We start from the raw sequence: 22,152 nt of genomic DNA, 5'->3' as shown, positions 1-22,152 counted from the left end.
ATTAAATCTATTTTTAATAACTATAACCCTTGCTTTATATTAATCTAACAGCTTTGAAGCATGAAAGCTTGTATTGTATTTAACGGTCTTGGCATATATAGCAAAAAAGTAGCTTATTTATAGAAATATCCACATCAAGTAACGTCTAGAAGGTAAGGCAGCTAGACTTCAAAGTTCATAGGATATTGTCAATTTGCATTTTCTTTTTAAGTTACAAGAAAATCAACAAAGACAAAGTGCACCAATTTTATCATTTCTGCCGAATTGAAGAACTTGTCATTTCTGGTTTTATGTATATTAATGGTGAACTCATTTGATTCACCGACTAGATTTTTTCCGTTAAAAATAGTCAAGGTAGGATTTTAATTAAATTCTTATAATCTCTCATTAAATTTGAATTCAAGAATTACAAATTCCGAAATACGCCGTTAAAAGCGGGGACAACTTTTGATGAAAAATTGAAATACACGAGTTAAGGAAGCAATCGTGCACATCACGTGTTACTGGAATAAACAAGAACTACTAGCTGAAGAAGAGAATCGTGCACATCACGTGTTATTTTGTTAAGACCTCTTGGAAAATTAAAAATAAAAACTAGATAATCATTGTAGCTAGTATAATCATTGTAGTTAGTATTTTTTGATATGAAAGAGGTTGGTCAGAAACTAAATCTTGCAATGAAGAGTTGGTTTTGGACCATTTTTGGTGAGTATATAAATGTATGATTTATAGAATTAAAGTAGAGTAAGATTGAATAAATTTTCCTTATGAATGATTTAAGAGTTGGTCTATCATCATTACAGCTCTATCCATTCTCATATCAATAATTATTTAGATTTTGATTACCTTTGTTGTGCATGTGATTTAAATTTAAACTATTGAGATATCACGACTTTGCCTTTAACGTGAAGGAAGGTTCCTCGTGTTGCATATGCTAATTTTGTCATGTTCTGTTGCCCTAGTGAGAGGAAGGCCTTTATAAAGAACAAAGAAGGTTGGAAAAAGTACAAAGAGAATACTTAGCCTATAACTCCATTAAACACCAAGCAATAGAAGCAACAAAGCTTCTTAGACAATGTAGCTCGCAGAGCGATTATCATTTTCCTTAGCTAGACCAACATTTTAGATATGATCGATAATCATGCAGATGTGATCATATCTATCTAATTATTAACTTAGTTTATAGTGGTTGGTTCTGACACTGAACGAGAGATATACTTATACGTATCCTTAGAAATGAAAGCATTCTTGCAAATAAAAGAGAGAGAAAAATAGAAGGAACAAAATTATAGATGATATAGAGAAAAATCTAGTGTAATAAAAAAATAGAAGAAAATGAAATCTCCATCAGAGTTGGCCAAAGCAGTAGTGAATTTGTTGGCTTCACAGAAGATATGATAAATCTGTGTGTTCCAATCACGGTACAAGATTCTTACTTTATTTTTTACTGTGTTATTTTTATTTTTTGACTCCTGTTCTTAAATAAATACAATTTTTCGTTGTTCTTAACCAATGGGAAGTGAAAACATATGTAAATGTTGTTAAAAAATATAGATTTTGTGAGATCCAAATAAAAATAATATTTGTTATATTATGAAAAAAAAATATATTCTTTCTTCTTTGGATTACAATAAATTACAAAATAACTATAGAACTTAAATAAGGATGAAGATATTGTTTCTGATACTCTAATCTTCCATAACCAGATCAAAACAGCCACGTGATGGATAATATGAAACAAAGAGGTACAATTGGAGATTAGGAACCATTTCAACAGTGAGATCTTTACTAGGCTTCCTGCCCCACATCAACATTCACTTCTATCCCTTATGTATAAAATCAACTTTTAAATTCTTTACTAAGGAATATTTAGTAAATAATCTTAAATTAATACATGAACTAGTTTAATTGTGTAAAACCTTGCTAGATCTTAGAATGACAAAAAAATCAAAATTCAATTCTGGTAAGCACAAAAATAAATAATACTTTTAATAGAAATATTTTTCAATGCAAAATATTCTGTTACATTCATTAGAATTTAGAAATTATTCTCACAACAGCTATAGTTAATTCCCTTCCCCTCTGAGATATTAGAGAAATAGTATAATCTCAATCCTATCTTAATTATTAAATAATCACTTTTAATTTTAAAGTATTAATACATAGTCAATGAATAAAAATTTATTGTAACTATTGACCTTGTAAAATAAATTCATCAAAAATATTGAATCAAAAGTAATATAAATGAATGATTAATGAATATAAATATTTAGAATTATAATATATATATATATATATATATATAAATAAATCAATAAAGTATTTCATGATAAGAAAATAAGTTATATTCTTTAGTTTCTAAAATTTTAACATGTATTGACTCATTTCTATAAAAATATATCTAAAACTAAATAAAATAGTATATATATCATATTAAATGAAAAAGATAAATTAATTTATGGTATGATATACATATGTGTATATATATTACTTTCTTCTTTTATTATTCATAATAAGACTTTTGTCCTTAGAAAACAAGAACTCTTGTTGGACAGGATCTTGCTACATTTTGTCTATACTCTCAATGCTGCACGTGACCCTCTCTTTCCTTCTTCAACTCCAAGAACTAGTCTCTCTCTCTCTCTCACTCTCCCTTGTTCAAACATCAAAACCAGATCTCATCTCACCATTGATGTCTCTTCCTTCTCCAATCACCTATGTCTCCACAACAACCTAACCCCTTCACCATATTCATCTTCTTCCTTCTACTTGCACCATTTCCTACACCAACATATCAAACTCCAACATGCTCTTCTACCAATCTCAAAACTCCTTGTCCACCTTTCTCTTCCACCCCTCCTTTCCCATTCTCTTCTTCACAAGGTTGTGGCCACCCTTCTTTTCAACTCAAATGTTCCACTCCACACTCCATTATCTCCATCAATAACATCTCCTTTTCTCTCCTCACTTATAACCCTAACACTTCATCAATACTCATATCCCCTCACAACAACAACAACAATAACAACAAAAACAACAAAAACAAAACAACTTGTTCTTCTTCTACTCACTTTCTCTCTATCCCTAACAAACCTATCAACTTCTCTAACTCTCCTTTCACTATCTCGGATTCTTCTTGTTCACGTCTCTCTTTTCTTCAACCTTGTTCCCCTCCAACACTTCCAAACTGTAGCCATTGCCCTTGGGAATGCCACCTTATCAAGAACCCAAATCACCTTCTCCATGATTGTGGATCTATGCATCATTCTGCTTCTGATTCTGAACCTAGCTGCCAGAGTGATGTATTGGGCTACCTTGACAAAATGCTAGCTTTGTTGGGTATACAAGTTGAGTGGGATGAAGCAAAAGACCCTTACTTTATAAAGTGTAGAGATTGCAAAAGCAACAAAGGGTTGTGTGGTTTCAATTCATCAAACCCAGATAAACAGTTCTTATGCTTTCACTCACAATCTACAATCTCACCACTTTGGATTGGAAAGGTTAAACCAAATAAAAAAGCTGTTTTGAGCCTTGTGATTGTCTTAACCTCATTGCTTCTTATTGTATCTGTTGTTACTGCACTTTTTCGATATAAGAGGTTAAGATTCAAACAAACACCATCTTCTGAAGAAGACCCAACTACCATTTTTCTTCATAACCAACGTTCTCTGAGTCTTCTTCCTCCAACATTTACCTATGAAGAGTTGGACTCTTCAACCAACCACTTCGACCCCAAACGCAAAATCGGCGATGGTGGCTTTGGTTCTGTCTACCTCGGCCATCTCCGAGATGGAAGACTTGTCGCCGTGAAGTATCTCCACCGCCCCAACACCACCGGAAAAGCCTTTTCCAACAAGTCATTCTGCAATGAAATTTTCATTTTATCTTCTCTCAACCACCCTAACCTCGTGAAGCTACATGGTTATTGCAGTGACCCGAGAGGGTTGCTCTTAGTCTATGACTATGTCCCAAATGGAACCTTAGCAGATCACGTTCATGGCACAATGAAGTTACACTCGCTAACATGGCAGGTAAGCAATGTCAGATAAGCAAAATTTTCAATTTAGTCTCTGAGATTAATCGATCAATTTGATTTCTAAGTTTGAGATCATATTAGTGTATGTTTCTATAGTATGATGAAATTGATAGATGGTGTTAATCTCGAGACATGATGTTTTATGTGTATCATCTCCAGTAGTAGTCGAAAGACAAATACTATAGCAAGACATTATCCTTTTGTTGAGGATCTTGTTCATTTTATTCGACTTCAATTTTGTTACCTATTGATATGATATACATTTTTATATATTTGATCCCAGAACTGTTTTTATTTATGGATCGTAGGTGAGGCTTGACATTGCGCTTCAAATTGCAATGGCGATGGAGTATCTACACTTCTCTGTGGTGCCACCAATTGTGCATAGAGACATAACCTCGTCTAATATTTTCATAGAAAAAGATATGAGAATTAAAGTTGGAGACTTTGGTCTCTCTAGGCTCTTGGTAATGCAAGAAAACTCATCTTCTTCAAATGGGTATGTGTGGACCGGTCCACAAGGAACACCAGGGTATTTGGACCCGGAATATCACCGATCGTTCCGGTTAACTGAGAAGAGTGATGTGTACAGCTTCGGCGTGGTGTTGTTGGAGCTTATTTCTGGGTTGAGAGCGGTGGATCAGAAGAGGGACAAGAGGGAAGTTGGGTTGGCTGATATGGTTGTGTCTAGGATCCAAATGGGTCAGCTTGATCGGGTTGTAGATCCGGTTTTGAAAAGGGAGGAAGAGGCGGTGGTGCAGAATGTTGCTGCAGTGGCGGAGCTGGCTTTCCGGTGTGTAGCGGCGGATAAGGATGATAGGCCGGATAGTAAGGAGGTGGTGTTGGAACTGAAACGGGTTCAGAGCCGGGTCAGCGAAAGAGTGTGAGTGAGGGAATGAGATCCTCTCCTAGACCATTCTTTTGGTGCCACATGTTAGAATCTGGGTCCATGTTAGAATCTGGGTCCAATAACGGAGAGGATCTAAACCCCGGGAGTGAGATAAGAAATGCGCACATGGACTTTGACTGTGTTAGTTTACCTTTTGTTGGAAGGTAACACTGAACATTAACCCGCTGAAGCAAAACTAGAACTTTGTTTGATATTTTTTTATCAAGTTGGACTCACACGCACGAGGGTTTTCACTTTTGTTCTATTGTAAGGTAACGTATGGGAAAAAATGTCAGTGATTCCGTACACTATACGGGTATGTTTGGTTTTGGTTGGTACTTGGAGCCTACCAAAGTTGAATTCAACTGAGACCAAGTGTGACATCTTGTACTACGTTTTTTTGCAGTTTTAGCTACCTCATTTGTCGGTAAATATAGCATATTGTAACACTTTTGTAATGTACTGTTAATCTCAGTTTTCATCTTGAATTATAAGAAATGAAGCATATACATTCTATGTAGTATATTTTTAGATCCTTTTCCTGTTTTAATCTCGTTGTTGGACTTGTATGTATGATAATTGATAAAAAAAATTCACCCACTAGTGATACTCCATTCCCTTAGGGCTAGTTTGGGAGTTGGATTTTGGAGGGGAAGGCTTGGGAGGTATGAAATACACTTGTGAGACAAGCCTTCCCTTTCCCTTCCTCCCCCTCCAAAATCTAATTCCCAAACTAACCCTTATGGTTAATTACAAGGCTATGTTCACTCAAAAAACAAGAGTCATTGCATATAATTTTTTTGGTATAACTAAATGTATCCTTCAACTTATGGGTATGAAACTAATATTTTTCAGGTTACGTAACTATCATTCACAACAAGTGTTGCTTCTTCCAGGATTCATAAGATTGCAATGGAGCAAAAATAATCTAGAGATTAAAGTGTTCCAAAAATTAATCATAAATATGCTAGAATTTATTAATTTGACCAATATTTTTGTTTTTCTAAGTTTGAAGGACGAAATTGGTATACACAAATTCTAAGATGCTGAAATGAGTCTCTTATTTACAAAACAAAGCTATATCCTATGTTAAAGGAGAATATAAGTCAAAGATAGAAAATAAATTAGTAAAGAATGTGGAGCTTCTATGTCGTTTCTTGCTTTCTTTACCTAAAAAGTCTTCTAATATGGTTCTTTGCATAAAAAAGAATTCTTCCCACATCTTTTCCGTGATTAGCGCTTTGAAACTAGACACTAGAGTTGAATGACTCATGTCCCACTTTCATTTTTACTAAACTTTGTTTCTTCCTGCAACTTCATGGATCAAAGCCAATTTGAAATTGCACAAGCACCAAAATTAGCACACAAGGTGAATCGAATCAAACACTAGTTCTGAAAGTGCCCAAAGATGTAAACATAAAGTATTCATTTGTTACATTTATTTATAAATTTATTTTATTGTTGTATTATGGTCCTATTGAATATTCATGCAAGGGGAAAATGACATTTGGGGGGACCAAACCCCACCACAAAGGGACAAATCATGTTACTTATAAGCTATTTTACACTAACGAAGTTCTCCTTTTTTGCATCAGATACATATACATTCAGGAACATGTTGAAGTGATTTGATTGGGTCATTGTTCCCTTAGTTGAAATAAGCACTCTCCAAAGTCTTAGCCTGCTGGTTTGCAATTCCAGTTTCTGGTCTGTTTGCTAATTTGTATCCCTTTTCCTGAAGAAAAAAATAAAGTACCAAGTAAACAACAATAGTAAGAAAACAAGTTCGCTAATGAAGATCTTCGGAATTTTTATTGTTCAAAACCATAACCAGGAGGCTTAAAGTTTGTTTGCGAGTTGGTTTTTGAAGGGTAATAGAAAGAATGGAAAGACTCGGGAGCCATGAAATAAACTTATAAGATAGTGCTCAAGCCTTCCCTTTCCCTTCCTCCCTCTTCAGAAAACAACTCACAAACAAACATTTAAGGACAATTCAAGACATACCAGCAGACGCCACAAGAAGGGGATGCCTTCTCTCTTCTTGATTCGCTTTTCGATCACTTCAATTGCTGTATTTAGATTAATCATAGTTAAACATGGCTGATAGGGGTTTGAAAATTAGAGAAAATTTGAGATTTTACCCTTCTCAGCTTCTCCAGTATTGAGCAACATGCTATACCAAACTTCATTGAATACATCAATTTGTTCATCAGATGCCCCAATCATCTTCAAAAGAGTGTAATAGATCTTGTGAATTCAACAATAAGTAAAAGGGAAGCAACAATGCAGAAAAGAGGTCTGATCAGTACAACCTTACAGTCATTAGCATCAAAATTTGGACCAAGCAGTTCAACTCCACGTTCGTCATTACCACTTCCATATGCATAAAGTGCTTCTGCAAGCTAAATTAAAACACAGAAATGGAGGGGGAAATTTTAACTAAGATAAAGAAAAATATAGTTCGCCTGAATAATCAATCCAACACAAGCTAATGAGAACAGCCTCTACGGTTAGCCACCAAAAATCAACCTCGGGAAGGTATATAATGAGCCCTGGGGAATGGAAAGGGATTTGGATTGTGAACTAGGTATGGTATCTTAAGAGATTTTCATATATTTATGGAAGCAGCAATTGAAGCATACCATCATTCCTCTCTGCATTAATTGTCGCTTCTTTTTTGTCATCCTTGATATCCTACAGTAAGATAACATGTATTACAACTCGTGCTGTACTCTATATAAAAAACTTCTGCAAAATATAATGTTTCCACCTGTCTTTTAGGCCCTTCAGAAGATCTTCTGCTTTAGAAAGTTCTCCAGTCTTGGCCAAAGCCCACACTGTCAATACATCAAGGTGCCACTCTATATACCAGTTTGCCTAAAACATTTAGCATACATCCATAAATTGCACAAGAAACATTAAGCATGAATTTCCTAAACAGCACAACTAAATAACTTCCCCAATATGATACATGAAGAAGTATACAGAAGCTAAACAAAATCATCATTAAGAAACTCAACAACTTTTATGAACTTAAAACTAGTTTAGCATTATAATTTACACTTGTTTCACGATTTTAGCATTATTCAGTAACTTCTTTGTACTCTACATTCACTTTTTTATTTTATTATTTTTTTCTGTTAAAAACATGAACTGGCAGTGTCAATGGTTTAACAAATACACTCCGATATTCAAGACACTGAAAGTTAAAACAATTGAGTTCCAAATCTAACAAAAGTGTAGAGTTCAGAATTTCTAACATAGATTATTACTCCCAATTGCAGATTGATGCACCAACCCACACTACAATTTCCTTCATTCATATAAGACTTAGGGGGTTGTCTTAACTTACTTGATCAATTAGGCATTCTGCAAGAATCTTGAGACGATCACCAAAGATTTCCAATTCACCGTGCACACACAACCGCAAAAACAGGCCCACAGCATTTAAGTAAACCTATTTCAGAGGAAGTTAGAATTCATGACAAAAGGAAGAAAATGAGAAACTATTATAGTGATGAAGTTTATGAAATCACACACTTCTGGTCTCGCAGCATCAGTTTTGTCTAACTCCTTCCATATATAATTATCATATACCTCCAGCACTCTTTCGCTTGGAGCATTACCTTCCAAGTAACAAAGTGCTACATGCCACCAATTGTGGGTCAACCTGAAACAATGGAAATTCATTTAGTGACTAATAGAAAATGAGACAAAGCCTTGGCCAAAGCTAATCAAATGCTTACATAAAAGATGAAAGAGAACTCCATGAAGATGAACATCCTTCCATGAACTTCACAGCATCTTTAAAACGACACTCATACTGAAGAACATGGCATAACTGCAGAACAAAGTTCACTTATTACATTGTTTATTTAGGTCATAGTTTATGAAAAGTCTTGTTACAAAGTATCTCTCACAGAAATACATGTTCAATAATTGTAACTTCGATCTCTCTAAAATCCAAAGCTTGAGACTATCCCCTTTAAAAAGGCAGACTATACTCTTTTTAATGGTTAATTGATTGATCCTTCACACAATCTTGTTAATGCTTACAGGGGGACTTCTAGGACATTAAGAGTGCACTGCAATGTGAGCAAAAACAATGCGTAGAGGTTTAACAAAATCTTAATTATTAATTAAACAACTTTAACTACAGTATTATGTAAGTACTACTACTATGAGGTAAAGTGAATACTCCCATATTTAGCAAGTTCATTGACCTACAGCATGCTGTGACCAGCCGTCTTGCTTATTGATTTCAAATCCCCTTTTGGCAGCTTCCTCGGCATCTTTCATTTGTCCAAGCTCCAACAAAGGAAAAGCAAGCATGCCATATATGTAGTTTTCTCCTTCATTTTGAGGTAGAACCTGTAGAGTTTAAAAGGGTAAGGTACTCAAAATTTTATTAAGTAATCAATAATAAACAATAAAAATATTGTACTCAAACTGTCCTTTAATTGACAAATAATATAAAGTCACATCTTGTTTGGAGGGCTAGAATTAGAGATTAGGATAGGGTAAGAGTAAGTTTTTGATCCGTTTTTAATTCTAGTGTTTGGTACAGCTTTGGGATTTGGATGTTAAAAATGTGTTCACTAAAAATTGAAAGTTAACATGACGCATGTTTGCCTTAAAAATGTGAAGTCTTAAAAGAAATCTGGGTTAAGAACTTGGGTTGATTCTACAGTCCCACAGCAAAGGTGAATATGAATTAGGCTGCAAAAGACTGGCAAATCCTCAATCCTGTCTCAATTTCTTGAGCTAACCCAAACATAGAAAACAAAAATAATGAAAATACATTCTGACTAGCACTAAACTTTTCTGCACTCTAATTAGATGGGCTTGAGAGTAACAAAGTATTTAGTCCTCAACTATATAAGCAAAACCAAAACAAAACAAAAAACCTCTTCAACTAACATGATAGCAACTTCTTTAAACAATCGAGAAAATACAAAAAAATTACTGCCAACAAAACTGAGCTCTTTATAGGCAAAGAATGTTTCAACAAACAATATAGCAAAAATGAAATAGAATGTTCTCCAATTTGTAAGAAACCTGGTGAACAAGAGATAAAGAAAGATCAGGCCGGCCCATGTAGAAGCAAAGGATTTGCGCTCTCTTTAGAGAAACCAGATCTCTTGGGAACTCTTTTAGAAGCTTCAAAACAAAAACAAGTTGCATTAATAAGCGAAATTTGAGCAGCAATATAGATGAATTTCAAAAGCATAGTGCACACAACTAGAGTTGGCAAAAGTATGTACATCATAAGTATACTGTAAGCCCCCTACTTTAGAGAGCATTCAAGTAACAATATACAAAACATTCCAAATTCAATTGCCACACACATATATAATCACAACCTTATTTCAAGCGATCAAAACATCTTGCTGTCAAGTTTGTAAAAGCCAACATTATATTTATTTTCCCTTGAGCTAATGCCTTCTGGGATTTACTTCTGCATTGAATTCTTTCCTATTCTCCAGTATACAAGTCATGTAGTTGAAACAAAAATTTCAGCAGTTATCACCTCTAAAATTTTATGAACTCCAGGAAATTAGTTTAACATTGCATCTATAGGCTATAGCAAGATCCAAACATGTCATTCATATGAAGGAACAAGGCATATGCAATGTTGAAGAACAAGATAGATTCATAATGGAGGATAACATATTTCAAGATGTAGGAAAAACCCTTGACTTTATATAAACAAGTACATAGTAAAAAAGGGCAATCCAATGTACGAGTCTCCCACTTAGTGGTGTCTGGGTAAGATAGATGTACACCCCCTACCATCGCAAGTGAAGAGATTGTTTCCAATATTTGAACCGACGACATCAAGGTCACAAGTCAATTAACCTTACTATTGCTACGAGTCTCAACCCCACTAAAAAGATTGGAGCCTTTTATATAATGCTTATCAATGTAATCTCCACAGAATATCACTTTTAGAAAATCACTTCTAAAATTGTTAACAGTGGACAAAATGAGAATTATATTCTTTGAAAGGGGGTCCACTGACCTTAGAGTGCAATTCAACAGCTACATCATCATCTCTGTCTACAGATATCAAATAATTGATGGCATCGAAAACTAGCTTTTCGTACAAGGTAGCATGTTCCTGTCACATAATAATAATCATGCATAAAAATCTTATTTTTATGTATGCAACGATGTTTTAAATTGCACTCCGCAGTTGCAGCCACAATATTGCTTCGGCATCAAGTAACCGCAGAGCCGCAATTTAAAACTTACACTGATGTGCAGGAAGAAAATTAGAAAAGATTACAAGGTGCGACTTAGCAGCATGAAGATAAGGGGAAGCTCGAGAAGAATCTGAAGAGTAAAGAAAATGGGCTGCTAAAATATTTGCCAAGACACAATCTTTATCATGAGATGCTGCTTCCAGAATCACAAATCTCTCTCTCCCATAGCTCAGTACCTTCACATACTCAAAACCAAAATCCAAAAGAACCCCATTTAAGAAAACACAATAGTTTATGGATCAAAGATAAAAAGTGAAAGAAATTGATGATTATATGAAATATGAAACCTGATTGTAATAGGAGTTGATTGCTGAAACGCATTCCTGAGAGGAAGTTCTAACCTCATATCCCAATTTGTCCAATTTGATACCTCGTTCTTCCATTTCTTTTCACTAATTTTCCCTATATTGAAACTGTAATGTCAAAATTCAGAACTCGAAATAAAAGGGTATCAGTTGTTTATGAGTGCGATTAGGACAAAGAAGATGAACCTGGCAAAAAGACAGTAAATTGTGTTGTCATCAATATCTCGGAAACTCCAAAACTCCCACTACGATGTTTCGGTTGGGAATAGAAAATACTGAAAATGGTAAATTTGGTTAGTTTTATTATTGCACCATCGAGTAAGCAATCACTTTGTATTTTAAAGGAGGATATGATCACATCTCTTTGATATTTGATTGTAATGTTTATCTAAAGATTTGTGTACAAGCATCAATGATTAGTCTTAGTTATGTTTATTAGTTAATAATGAGATTAAATAATATATGAATATAAGTGATACAATAACAATGTATATCAATATATATAATTTGTATTTTGTTGATATTTTGATTTATGAATTATGATGAGCAAAAAAAATAATATGTTTTAGTAACTTTTATAATTGAGATAATTACACACTGGCCAAAATCTTGACACTATGAACATGTGTTGAACATTGATTATTGATTATTAGCATGGTACATTCTACACTTACTTAATCATGGTTGGAGTACTTAAAAATGAATAAATATAAAAATAGATAAAAAAATGTTATTATTGAGACGTAGGACCTCTTGTAGCGTAGGTTAAGTAAGAAAATATAATAAGAGATAGATGGTATGACAAGTTCTTTAACTTATGTGATGTATTTTAATCATGAATATGCTCTATACTTCTATAGGTTCATTTGCGTGCACATTTGCTATGTTTCCAATTACCCCCAGCCGATAGTCAGGGCGATGAATAGTTTATTTAGAATTTAATTGAGAGTTGGATTTTAAAGGAGAAAAGTAGAAAAAGGAAGATTTGTGAGTTATGAAATAACTTGTTAAATGATTCCCAAATTTTCCCTTTCTCTTCATTCCCCTCTAAAATCAAACTCACAAACTAATCCTTAAAGTGTATAGATTTATTTTAAAAGGTCACTAAATTATATATGTATTAGACTACTTTTAACTTTTACCCTTTTTTTTTGTTAGATTTAAAAAAACGAATGTATAAGATTGAGTATATGAATAACAAGGGGCGCGAGCGGGCGTGTGTAGTGCTTTCCCGTGCCCAAACTCGCAATATTTGCGGGTACCCGTGTGGGTAGCGAGTATTTGCAGATACCCAATGAATTTTTAATTTTAACTATATATTTATATAGTTTGTAATAATTAATATGTAAAAATAATTGTTACATAAATAATATTATATTTATATGATAAATTTATGATCATAGTCAAATATATTTAATTTATTATGAAATAATAATAAAGTATATGATATATAATCTTAAAATAATAATAAATATATAAAAAATTAACTAAAAGCTAAATATATGAATTTGCCGGTACTAGCAAGGCAGGTCGGGTATCACAAAACACGCTCCCGCCTAGAGGTGTCAAAACAGACTACACGGACGGGTTCGGACTAGCCCACATCACGTTCAGGCTAAAAAGCCCGGGTACAATTTATGCATATCAAATAGTAGCCCAAACCTGCCCTAAGCGGGTTGCGGGTTGTGGCGGGCCGGCCCGCATAAACAAAAATTATTTTTCTCAAAATTATAACATATTTAATCTATTCAAAAAATATGTATAATATGATATTAACATATAATTTTTCTTAACATATTTGTTATGCTAAATGCAACCAAACTTATAGATCTAATGCATTGTGTTTGAGTTAAAACATGATGTTAAGTCCACATGTATGATTTTTAACATAACTCTTTTGTTAAATATCTTATTTCAATTGGACTTTCAATCTCTACCATATATAATTATGATTTTTAACATGACTCTTTTGTTAAATCTCTCATTTCTATTGGACTTTCATTCTCTAACATAATATAATTTGCAACTTCACTTTAATATATAAACATTTAGATACTAACAAAAATATTATTTTTTGTATGTGATTTGTCAACACTTTCATTGTGAACTATTATATTAAATTTGGTTGTGTGGAGTTATCTGTAATAAACAATTGATATTGATTTTAGTTTTATTGTAAACATTATTTTCTTTATTATATATTTGTGGTAAAAGTTAAATCTAATTAAATACATAATAACATAATACTTATTATCTATTTTTATTATAAGTTGTTTTGTAAATTTTCATTTAGTGCTTATTACCAAGCTAAAAGTCTCAAAAAAGATTAAAACAAGTAGCCCGAGCCCGCCCGGGTAAGCCCAGATTTATAATAACTCGGCCGGGCCGAGCTAAAAAGCCTGTATTTAATAAAAAGTACCTAAAATGATACCCAAACCATATAAAATTTCGGGCTTTGGCAGGCCGGCCCGATCGGACCCGCCCGTTTTGACAGCTCTACTCCCGCCTATAAGCTATTATTGCAGGTACCCGTTGCAGATATTTCCATTGGTATCTATAGGTCGAGTTTTTTTGCCATCCCTAATTGAGTGTAACTAATATAAATTAATTTGAGTGTAAATAAATCTTATATTTTTCTAGACTGTTCTTACAATTGGGTCGGGGTCCAATAATGAGTCTAATTCAAGCCCGTTGTATTATTGACTTCTGTATAAATAAAATATGCTCCAAAAGCCTACTTCTATATTATTATTGTTTTTCGAAGTCTAACTTCAATAATCCTCAACTGTAATCACTCTTTGCTTTTGTTTTTGGAATTAGCATAATACTACCGGTGACAATAGTAATTATTGAAAGAGCATTCTCTGTTATACATATCATTGTAAATTGGATGTGAACAAAACTATATAGGAGATGAATGATTGATTAATTGTTCAATTGCCTATGTAGAAAAAATATATTTCCCATACCATCATGGAAGTCATTGGCATAATTATAAAAATCTATGTTAGATATTTCTCTGTTCTAAAATTATGTTGTTCCCGACAATGTTAATATATTACTACCTATGTTCTCTTTTAGGTGTCTTTTTAAGAAAGTAATTTTGTTTGAATTTATTTGTAAAACCAAGACAGCAATAATTATTACATTTATAACTAGACCCTTAGTCGGTCAAATTATAAATGGTAAAATAATAAATGAAACAAATTAATAAAGAAAGAAAATGAGTGAAACAAATAATTACAGTTCTCAGATATAAATGATAAAACAATAAAATTGAAGACACTACATAAAGAGGTTGTATCTCACTTATAATTTGTAAGAGTTAAATACATCTTGTACTCACATTCATAATTAATATTTTATAAATAAAACTATATTATATTTTTAATACAAATTGATATATATTTCTCCATCATTACTTCAAATTTCTGGTTGGCCCACCTAAAAGGAGTTGAGCATGGGAAAGATTAATGTTTTAGGTCTCAAATTAATAAAAACATTTTATGTTAATTAAAAAATAAATATTTATTATTTTTTCTATTTTTCTTTTATTATTATTGGTTTGCATACATTGGGATAAGAGCTGTGAAGCACATATTTGTCAAACACTCTCACGTGTCATTGTCCGACACGAATACGCTCGGATTTGCGAAAGATACATATCCATAGAGTATCCAAAAATTAAAAAAAATAAATAAATATTAAGACACGTATCTCATTCGTTTTCAATAAAATATAGGATATATGAATTCGTTTTCATTAAAGTATATGATATATAGATACGTTTCCAATAAAATAGGATAAATTATATTCGTTTCCAATAAAACAGGATAAGATACATTTGTTTCCAATAAAACATGATAACATATATTCGTTTTCATTAAAATAGGATAAAATATATTTGTTATGAAGGGTAATGATTTTAGGATAGATTCGTTTTCATTAAAATAGAATAAGATAGATTTGTTATGGAGAACAGTGATTTTAAATTTCCATTATATTTTTTACTTTGATATATTGATTTACACTTATAATTTTATTATATTTTATGTGTTTTAATTATTTTATACGGTATCCCTTAACGTATCGTATCCTGTATTTTGGAAAAAATATATGTCAACGTATCAGATACATATCATACCCGACATACGTATCAATATCCGTGCTTCATAGGATAACAGGTACTGATCGGCTGATCATGTACTTCATTATTAGATGAACAAAACGTAAGAAAATAAAAGAAAGACCAACATAAAAGCTAACTAATATTTCAGAACCTTTTTGCTTATTTATTCCTCAAATTTATACCATTTCACAGAATGTTCATTAGAGGCATTCCCACTTTATAGGTTTATTATGATTATGACAAGACCATTAGGTACTAAGATAACAATTTCCAAATCAAACTCATCACACAATTCCAATTACTTTGCTGCTGCTGCAGCAGCAGAAGCCCATCTTTGCTGAAGAACCTTTGCAAACTCAATAAGCTTATCAGTCTCTGGAAAAACTCCCTTGACTGCAGGATCAGCTGCAAAGGTCTCAGCCCATTTGACCAAAGAAGGAGTCTTTGCTTCAACAAGCACTTTTTTCCCACTCATATTCTCTATCACACTCAACCACCTCAACGTGCTCCCAAAAGCAATATCAATGAATCCAATTTTATCTCCTCCAAAATAGGCCTTTCCTTCACTGTGTTTGTTGAACACTTCTTCCATCCTTTCAAGCACTTCTTCCACTTGAATGAAGTTTGTTTTCTTTGCTTCTTCATCTTCAGCAGCTAGAATGTTTCTCAAGGATGGAAACAACTGTAGCCAGTTTAATGCACCAAAAATAGCCATAAAGACAAAATTACATTAGCAACATAATCTGTGAAATTGCTCACTTCTTACACTATTCCCTGGATTTAACTATGTCTAGAAGTTAGTTTCTAAATTTATAAAACACTTACAATTCAATCTATCATCTAAACCAAGACTCTAACCATGCAGAAGTCACATTGGACTTGGATTAATACGAGTCTAATCGAGTAAAAACCCCTTAAGAGTCTGTCTGTTTGCGAGTTGATTTTTAAAAGACAAAGAAGAAAAAGGAAGACTTAAGAGCCATGAAATACCTTATCATCGATGTAAGAAGCCCAAAAGCGAGTATTGGCTCGATCATAAGCATTTGTAGGAAGGATTGAAGGAGCATTAGTCCAAACCTCATCAATATACTGAACTATGATTCCAGATTCAGAAATGGGTTTATCTCCATGGATGAGAACTGGGATTTTCTTGTACACAGGGTTGGACTGAAGAAGCAGGTCACTTTTGGGATTCAAGGTTTCTTCAATATTCTCATAATTCAAAGATTTTATGTTAAGTGCAATCTCAACCCTCAGAGCAAATGGACTGAACCAACCACCCAAAAGTTTCAACTCATTTTTGGCCATCACTGCTAAATTTGTGGTTCAAGCACAGGGCAATGTGATGTAAGATTGGATAAGGTGTGTTAGATGTTTATATATAGAAAGGTAGATTTTTTCCATCAACATATGTGGGTGGACAAGAAGGATTTGTTATTCTTCTTAAGCATGTCCTAAAGTATGTCTCAAATTAATTACAATATATCATATCAACTAAAAAATTAAATAGTGATCATTTTATCTATTTTTGGTTAGGCCATGTTTTAGAATAACATATCCATATCAATGTGAGGGTATTAAATGGACAAATATAACATATTCTCGTTTATATCACAATTTCACGTGGTCCTGTTGGGACATGTGGTAATAGTCATTTTGGACACAAAATCTATATTAATATTATATTGGTTTGGTGAAATATTTTATATAGGGGATTTAGTTTAAAAAGTAAGAAGTGACCCTTTTGTTGACTCAATTTAAGATCTTAAAGGACAATTTGAAATCTTGAATCCAACTTAGACTTTAATTCTTCATAAAGAAATTGAGATGCATGAACATCTTAAATTACAAAATTGAGTTTTTACTGTATTTTTTTTGGTTTACCAATATTTTTGAGGTGTTTTGGTTTTTTGTCTTTATATCATAAATAACATGTCCCAAATTTTTTTATATCTTCATATCATAAATCAATCACATCCCATTAAATAATATACAAAAATTATTTTGTAGTTTTATGAATTTTCATTTTAAGTGGGTATAACATTCTAATTTAATTAAGACGTGAAACAGATATCCATTCATATCAAGCATGAATGTGAGAGTAGGCAATGATGGCTACCCTCAACAACTTCTTTTTCTAGCTCTAGCTTAAAATTTATGAGTAAAATATCTCCAGAGTTTATTAAAATGTTCTCTTTAGTATTAGAGAAAAAATGTACACATTGATGATATAAGTTTTTTATATTGTCTATTATTTATATTAAAAGTAATATAAATAAATAGTAAATAATATATTGATTGTATATAAATTTTTACATTGTCAATTTATAGTTAGTAGATTGAATGAATAATTGATCTGTTAGTTTTCTTATAGTATTTTTTGAACATTTTATTTGTTACCCTCATGAAAGTGGTGATAATTGAAAGGAACGTTTTGCATTCCTATGTGAATTGTAGTAAAGGCAATAACCATTTATTATTCTATTTATCTTCTATCTAACAAAAAAAACCTCTTTCACATGCATGAGTTATCACTTCCTTCAATTGTCACATGTCATATTCATAATAAAAGTTTTCTTACTCAAAGAATTCTACCACTTCCAATACACTTCAATACACCATAACATTTGTTATTATCTCTTTATCTTTTATTCTTCTTCTTTCTTCCATATTTTTTCCTTCTCTCATTTTATTACTAATTAAAGAACCTCATCTCTCTTTCACTCATTCATTTCATTACTCTATTTTTCTTCAACCATTTTTCTCTCTTCTTGGTTTATATCATTCTTCCATTTCAAAATTTCTTATTTTAAAATGATTTTATGTATGTAGATCTATTCATTAATTTTTTCTTTGAAAATGTTGTATTAAAATCTTTTTTGTTTATTTTGTAGAGATGTTATTGTTGTTGGATAACTAGAGGAGTGAGATGTCTCTAATGACAAGGGCATCGATGATAGTTCTATTTGATCTAGTGTCTCTTATTGTTTATTCACCCTTGAAGCATCATTGCAGGTTAGTTTTTCTATATCTCTTTGTTGTTTCATTATTTGTTTATAGAATTTTCTATTCAAAATAATCATTATTGTAATGTTGAAAATGACATGAACAGTGACAAGATCGTAAAGAGGAAAAAAACATTAAATAATCTCTGACACTTTGGTATTTTCATCATTTCTCCTTAATTTTCTAAAAAAATTGTTAAAATGTCATTTTGCTACCTAATCTTGAGCAAAAGTAGCATAATATTGATTCTATGTTTACATTGTGGTTCATCTATTTTGTTGTACAACATGAATCATGTTACTTATATTATGACTCATTCTTCATCACACAATCTTTCATTATTCATTACACAAATAGATAAATATAATAAAAACTCAGGTTATGATTCATCAAATTTCACCCTCATTTACCAATAGGAATGTGACTTCCTATTTGTTCTCTCAATTTCTTATTCATTCATTCTATTTCATTCCATAATTTAATCTTATGTTTGTCATTTGTCGTCTTGTAGTAATATTGATAATAATTTGATTGATTATGAACTTAAATGCTATGATTATATTTAACTTAATATTTGAAATAATTTTGATAATAATTATGTAACAATATATTGATATTAATGTAATATTTATGAGCAAAATTTGATTTCACTCATTGTAATTTAAATATGAATAAATGGACAATAAATTAATTTGATTCTAAGAAATTTGCAAGTGAGAATTAATGCATCATTGAAGATTCGGAACAAATAAAAAAATAATTAGGTAAATAATTAGGATCAGTTTGTGCTGAACAATAGAAATGTGGTTTTACATCCGTTCATTCCATTTCTTATTCATTCATTGTGTTTCATTACATAATTTAATGATAATAATTCATTATGATTTCTAGAATGCATAATTTTTTTTATCACTCCAACAATCACATGTCATAATGTTGCACTTATGGTGAAATATATAATTATTACAATTTGAATATATAACGTGTTCAAAATATTAAATGCTTACAAATTATTATAATCTGAATATATAACGTGTGTAAATGTTTCAAATATTAAACTTCAGATATTGTTAACGTGTTAACTATCAGTAATTTATTACACATTATTATTACAATTTGAATATAAAACATATTCAAAATATTAAATGCTTATTATTATTACATATTATTATAACTGAATATATAACGTGTGTAAATGTTTCAAATATTAAACTTTCAATATTTTTAACGTGTTAACTATTAGTAATTCAAAAAAGTTATAAATTCGGATTATAATAATATTTGAAGCATTATAATGTGTTAATGTGTGTAAATTATTATACATTTTAGTACATAATATTAAACCTTAAAAAGTTAATGTGATTAATGTGTAAATGCATGATTTATCCATCAAACATATTAAATCACTATTTTTCCATTAATGATTTACATTAAATATTAACTATTAATAATTTCACATCAATAACTTACCTTACATATTTTAACCTGAGTACACATCATGTTATACATTCCAATTTTATAACAATTTGAATACGCAAATTGCGAATAATGATAATAATTGCATTAAAAAAGGTTAATGTGCTTAAATATTAAACTTCCTAATAATTGATAATGACATATGAAAAGGTAACGTTTTCAAAATATTATAAAACTCAAGCTATTCAAAATTCAATTTCATTCATTGTAATTTAAATGTAAATAAATACACAAAACCTCAATTTAATTCTAAGAAAGTTGCAAGTGATAATTAATATATGAGTTAAGATTTGGAACAAAGAAAAAATAATTGAGATCGTTTTGTTTATTTTTCTCACATAACTCTGTAAATATGTTCACCTACATTATTAACTATGCAAATGCACCGGTAACATGTGCACTCTTTTATTGTATAATTTAATCTTATGTTTGTCATTTGTTGTCTTATAATTGATAATAATTTTAATTGATTAAAGACTTAAATGCTATGATTATATTTCAGTTAAAACTTAAAATAATTTTGATAATAATTGTGTAATGATAAGTCAACATTAATGTCATATTTATGAGCATAATCTGATTTCATTGATTCTTCTTAACTCCTCTGTTCTCATTCTTATCAGTTGCATCTCAAATTGCCGAAAGTCTCTCATCTCATTCATTCTTCTTAAACATAAGACAAAATTTGATTTCATTCATTATAATTTAAATGTGAATAAATGAATAATAATTCAATTTGATTCTAAATTTTTTATTAGGGAGGATTAATGCATCATTTAAAATTTGTAACAAAAAAATAATAATTAGGATAATTTTGTATTGAACAATAGGGATGTGAGTTTACATTTGTTCATTCCCTTCCTTATTCATTCATTGTGTTTTATCCCATAATTTAATCTTATGCTTTCCATTTGTCTTCTTATCTAATAATAATAATAATAATAATAATAATAATTTGGAATGATTATCTTTCAGTTAAAATTTGAAATAATTTTGTTCATAATTGCGTAATGATACATGATTATTGAGGTAATATTTATTAACAAAATTCAATTTCATTAATTGCAATTTAAATGTGAATAAATGCACAATAACTCATTTTGATTCTAAGAAAGTTGCAAGTAATGATTGATATATGAGTTAAGATTTGGAACAAAGAAAAAATAATTAATATCGTTTTGTTTATTTTTCTCACAAAACTCTGTAAATATGTTCACCTACATTTTTAACTATGCAAATGCACCAGTAACATGTGCACTCTTTTATTCTATAATTTAATCTTATGTTTGTCATTTGTTGTCTTATAATTGATAATAATTTTAATTGATTAAAGACTTAAATGCTATGATTATATTTCAGTTAAAACTTAAAATAATTTTGATAATAATTGTGTAATGATAGGTCAACATTAATGTCATATTTATGAGCATAATCTGATTTCATTGATTCTTCTTAACCCCTTTATTCTCATTCTTATCAGTTGCATCTCAAATTGCTGAAAGTCTCTCATCTCATTCATTCTTATTAAAAAATATAAGATTTTATATATATATATATATATGTATATATATATAGCTACGAACCATACATGATTGGTTATAAGGCCAGATTTACTATTCTCACAATTTTTATATGAAAATTGTTTTCATTGAGTAGCTCCCTATATATATAAAATCTTAATAAAATACACATATAGGAGTTACATTTTTAAGGAAGAAATATATTAAATAAAATACAAATATATTATAACTGTTTTATAACTTACATTTGATTGAGAGAAGAAATACATTTTCATAACTTATAATTGGTTGAGAGAGAAAATATATTTTCAAAATAAACGAATCAATATAAAATTAAATGACAAATAAAAATATTCTTTAAAGTGCATTTTTTATTGACATGTGTTTATTTTGTAGATTTGCTCTTATTTTATAGACTAATCCTCATTTTCATTAATTTTTTTGTTTATTTTTCATAGATTTATTTATTTTATTGATACAAAAAGAAATAACAAACTAATTTATAGCAAACCCTCTTTGGGAATC

At 30.9% G+C, this 22,152-nt stretch overlaps 3 protein-coding genes across 6 annotated transcripts; 1 reads left to right on the top strand and 2 right to left on the bottom strand.

Annotated features, from left to right (window-relative positions):
- On the top strand, nucleotides 2,527-5,476 carry LOC109331784 (LEAF RUST 10 DISEASE-RESISTANCE LOCUS RECEPTOR-LIKE PROTEIN KINASE-like 1.5). 2 transcript variants are annotated; one of them, XM_019566495.1, is made up of 3 exons: nucleotides 2,527-4,031; nucleotides 4,345-4,902; nucleotides 5,035-5,476. In XM_019566495.1, exons 1-3 carry the CDS (start codon nucleotides 2,718-2,720, stop codon nucleotides 5,038-5,040), a joined length of 1,878 nt encoding a protein of 625 aa, XP_019422040.1. In that variant the 5' UTR covers nucleotides 2,527-2,717; the 3' UTR covers nucleotides 5,041-5,476. The 2 variants fall into 2 exon arrangements, with proteins under 2 accessions (XP_019422040.1, XP_019422039.1); XM_019566494.1 differs by having other exon boundaries at nucleotides 4,345-4,928; nucleotides 5,037-5,476.
- On the bottom strand, nucleotides 6,337-11,844 carry LOC109331925 (tetratricopeptide repeat protein 38). Of its 2 annotated transcripts, none has more exons than XM_019566725.1 (15): nucleotides 11,683-11,844; nucleotides 11,479-11,604; nucleotides 11,215-11,367; nucleotides 10,948-11,046; nucleotides 9,984-10,085; nucleotides 9,153-9,296; nucleotides 8,672-8,766; nucleotides 8,466-8,595; nucleotides 8,278-8,382; nucleotides 7,696-7,802; nucleotides 7,568-7,619; nucleotides 7,238-7,327; nucleotides 7,067-7,151; nucleotides 6,930-6,994; nucleotides 6,337-6,660 (listed from the first exon to the last, which is right to left on the bottom strand). In XM_019566725.1, exons 2-15 carry the CDS (start codon nucleotides 11,572-11,574, stop codon nucleotides 6,574-6,576), a joined length of 1,410 nt encoding a protein of 469 aa, XP_019422270.1. In that variant the 5' UTR covers nucleotides 11,575-11,604; nucleotides 11,683-11,844; the 3' UTR covers nucleotides 6,337-6,573. The 2 variants fall into 2 exon arrangements, with proteins under 2 accessions (XP_019422270.1, XP_019422271.1); XM_019566726.1 differs by having other exon boundaries at nucleotides 11,479-11,593.
- LOC109331969 (glutathione S-transferase U17-like) lies at nucleotides 15,752-16,977 on the bottom strand. Of its 2 annotated transcripts, XM_019566795.1 has the most exons (3): nucleotides 16,616-16,977; nucleotides 15,910-16,307; nucleotides 15,752-15,876 (listed from the first exon to the last, which is right to left on the bottom strand). In XM_019566795.1, the coding sequence occupies exons 1-2, from the start codon at nucleotides 16,931-16,933 to the stop codon at nucleotides 15,924-15,926; spliced, it is 702 nt and encodes a 233-aa protein (XP_019422340.1). In that variant the 5' UTR covers nucleotides 16,934-16,977; the 3' UTR covers nucleotides 15,752-15,876; nucleotides 15,910-15,923. The 2 variants fall into 2 exon arrangements, with proteins under 2 accessions (XP_019422340.1, XP_019422339.1); XM_019566794.1 differs by having other exon boundaries at nucleotides 15,752-16,307.

Source organism: Lupinus angustifolius, chromosome LG17 (assembly GCF_001865875.1).
Source record: "Lupinus angustifolius cultivar Tanjil chromosome LG17, LupAngTanjil_v1.0, whole genome shotgun sequence".
NCBI classification, from domain to species: domain Eukaryota; kingdom Viridiplantae; phylum Streptophyta; class Magnoliopsida; order Fabales; family Fabaceae; genus Lupinus; species Lupinus angustifolius.
Note: the sequence above shows the minus strand (reverse complement) of the source record. Positions and strands in the feature narration are given on the sequence as shown.

Excerpts from the sequence above, each read along its gene's own strand:
- LOC109331784 (XM_019566494.1), top strand. The coding sequence starts at position 2,718 with ATGTCTCCACAACAACCTAACCCCTTCACCATATTCATCTTCTTCCTT. Across the intron at positions 4,032-4,344 it reads TACACTCGCTAACATGGCAG|GTGAGGCTTGACATTGCGCT; the intron begins GTAAGCAATGTC and ends TATGGATCGTAG.
- LOC109331969 (XM_019566794.1), bottom strand. The coding sequence starts at position 16,933 with ATGGCCAAAAATGAGTTGAAACTTTTGGGTGGTTGGTTCAGTCCATTT. Across the intron at positions 16,308-16,615 it reads CTTCTTACATCGATGATAAG|TTGTTTCCATCCTTGAGAAA; the intron begins GTATTTCATGGC and ends AACTGGCTACAG.
- LOC109331925 (XM_019566725.1), bottom strand. The coding sequence starts at position 11,574 with ATGGAAGAACGAGGTATCAAATTGGACAAATTGGGATATGAGGTTAGA. Across the intron at positions 8,596-8,671 it reads AGTTCTCTTTCATCTTTTAT|GTTGACCCACAATTGGTGGC; the intron begins GTAAGCATTTGA and ends CCATTGTTTCAG. Across the intron at positions 7,152-7,237 it reads TTGATGCTAATGACTGTAAG|ATGATTGGGGCATCTGATGA; the intron begins GTTGTACTGATC and ends ACTCTTTTGAAG.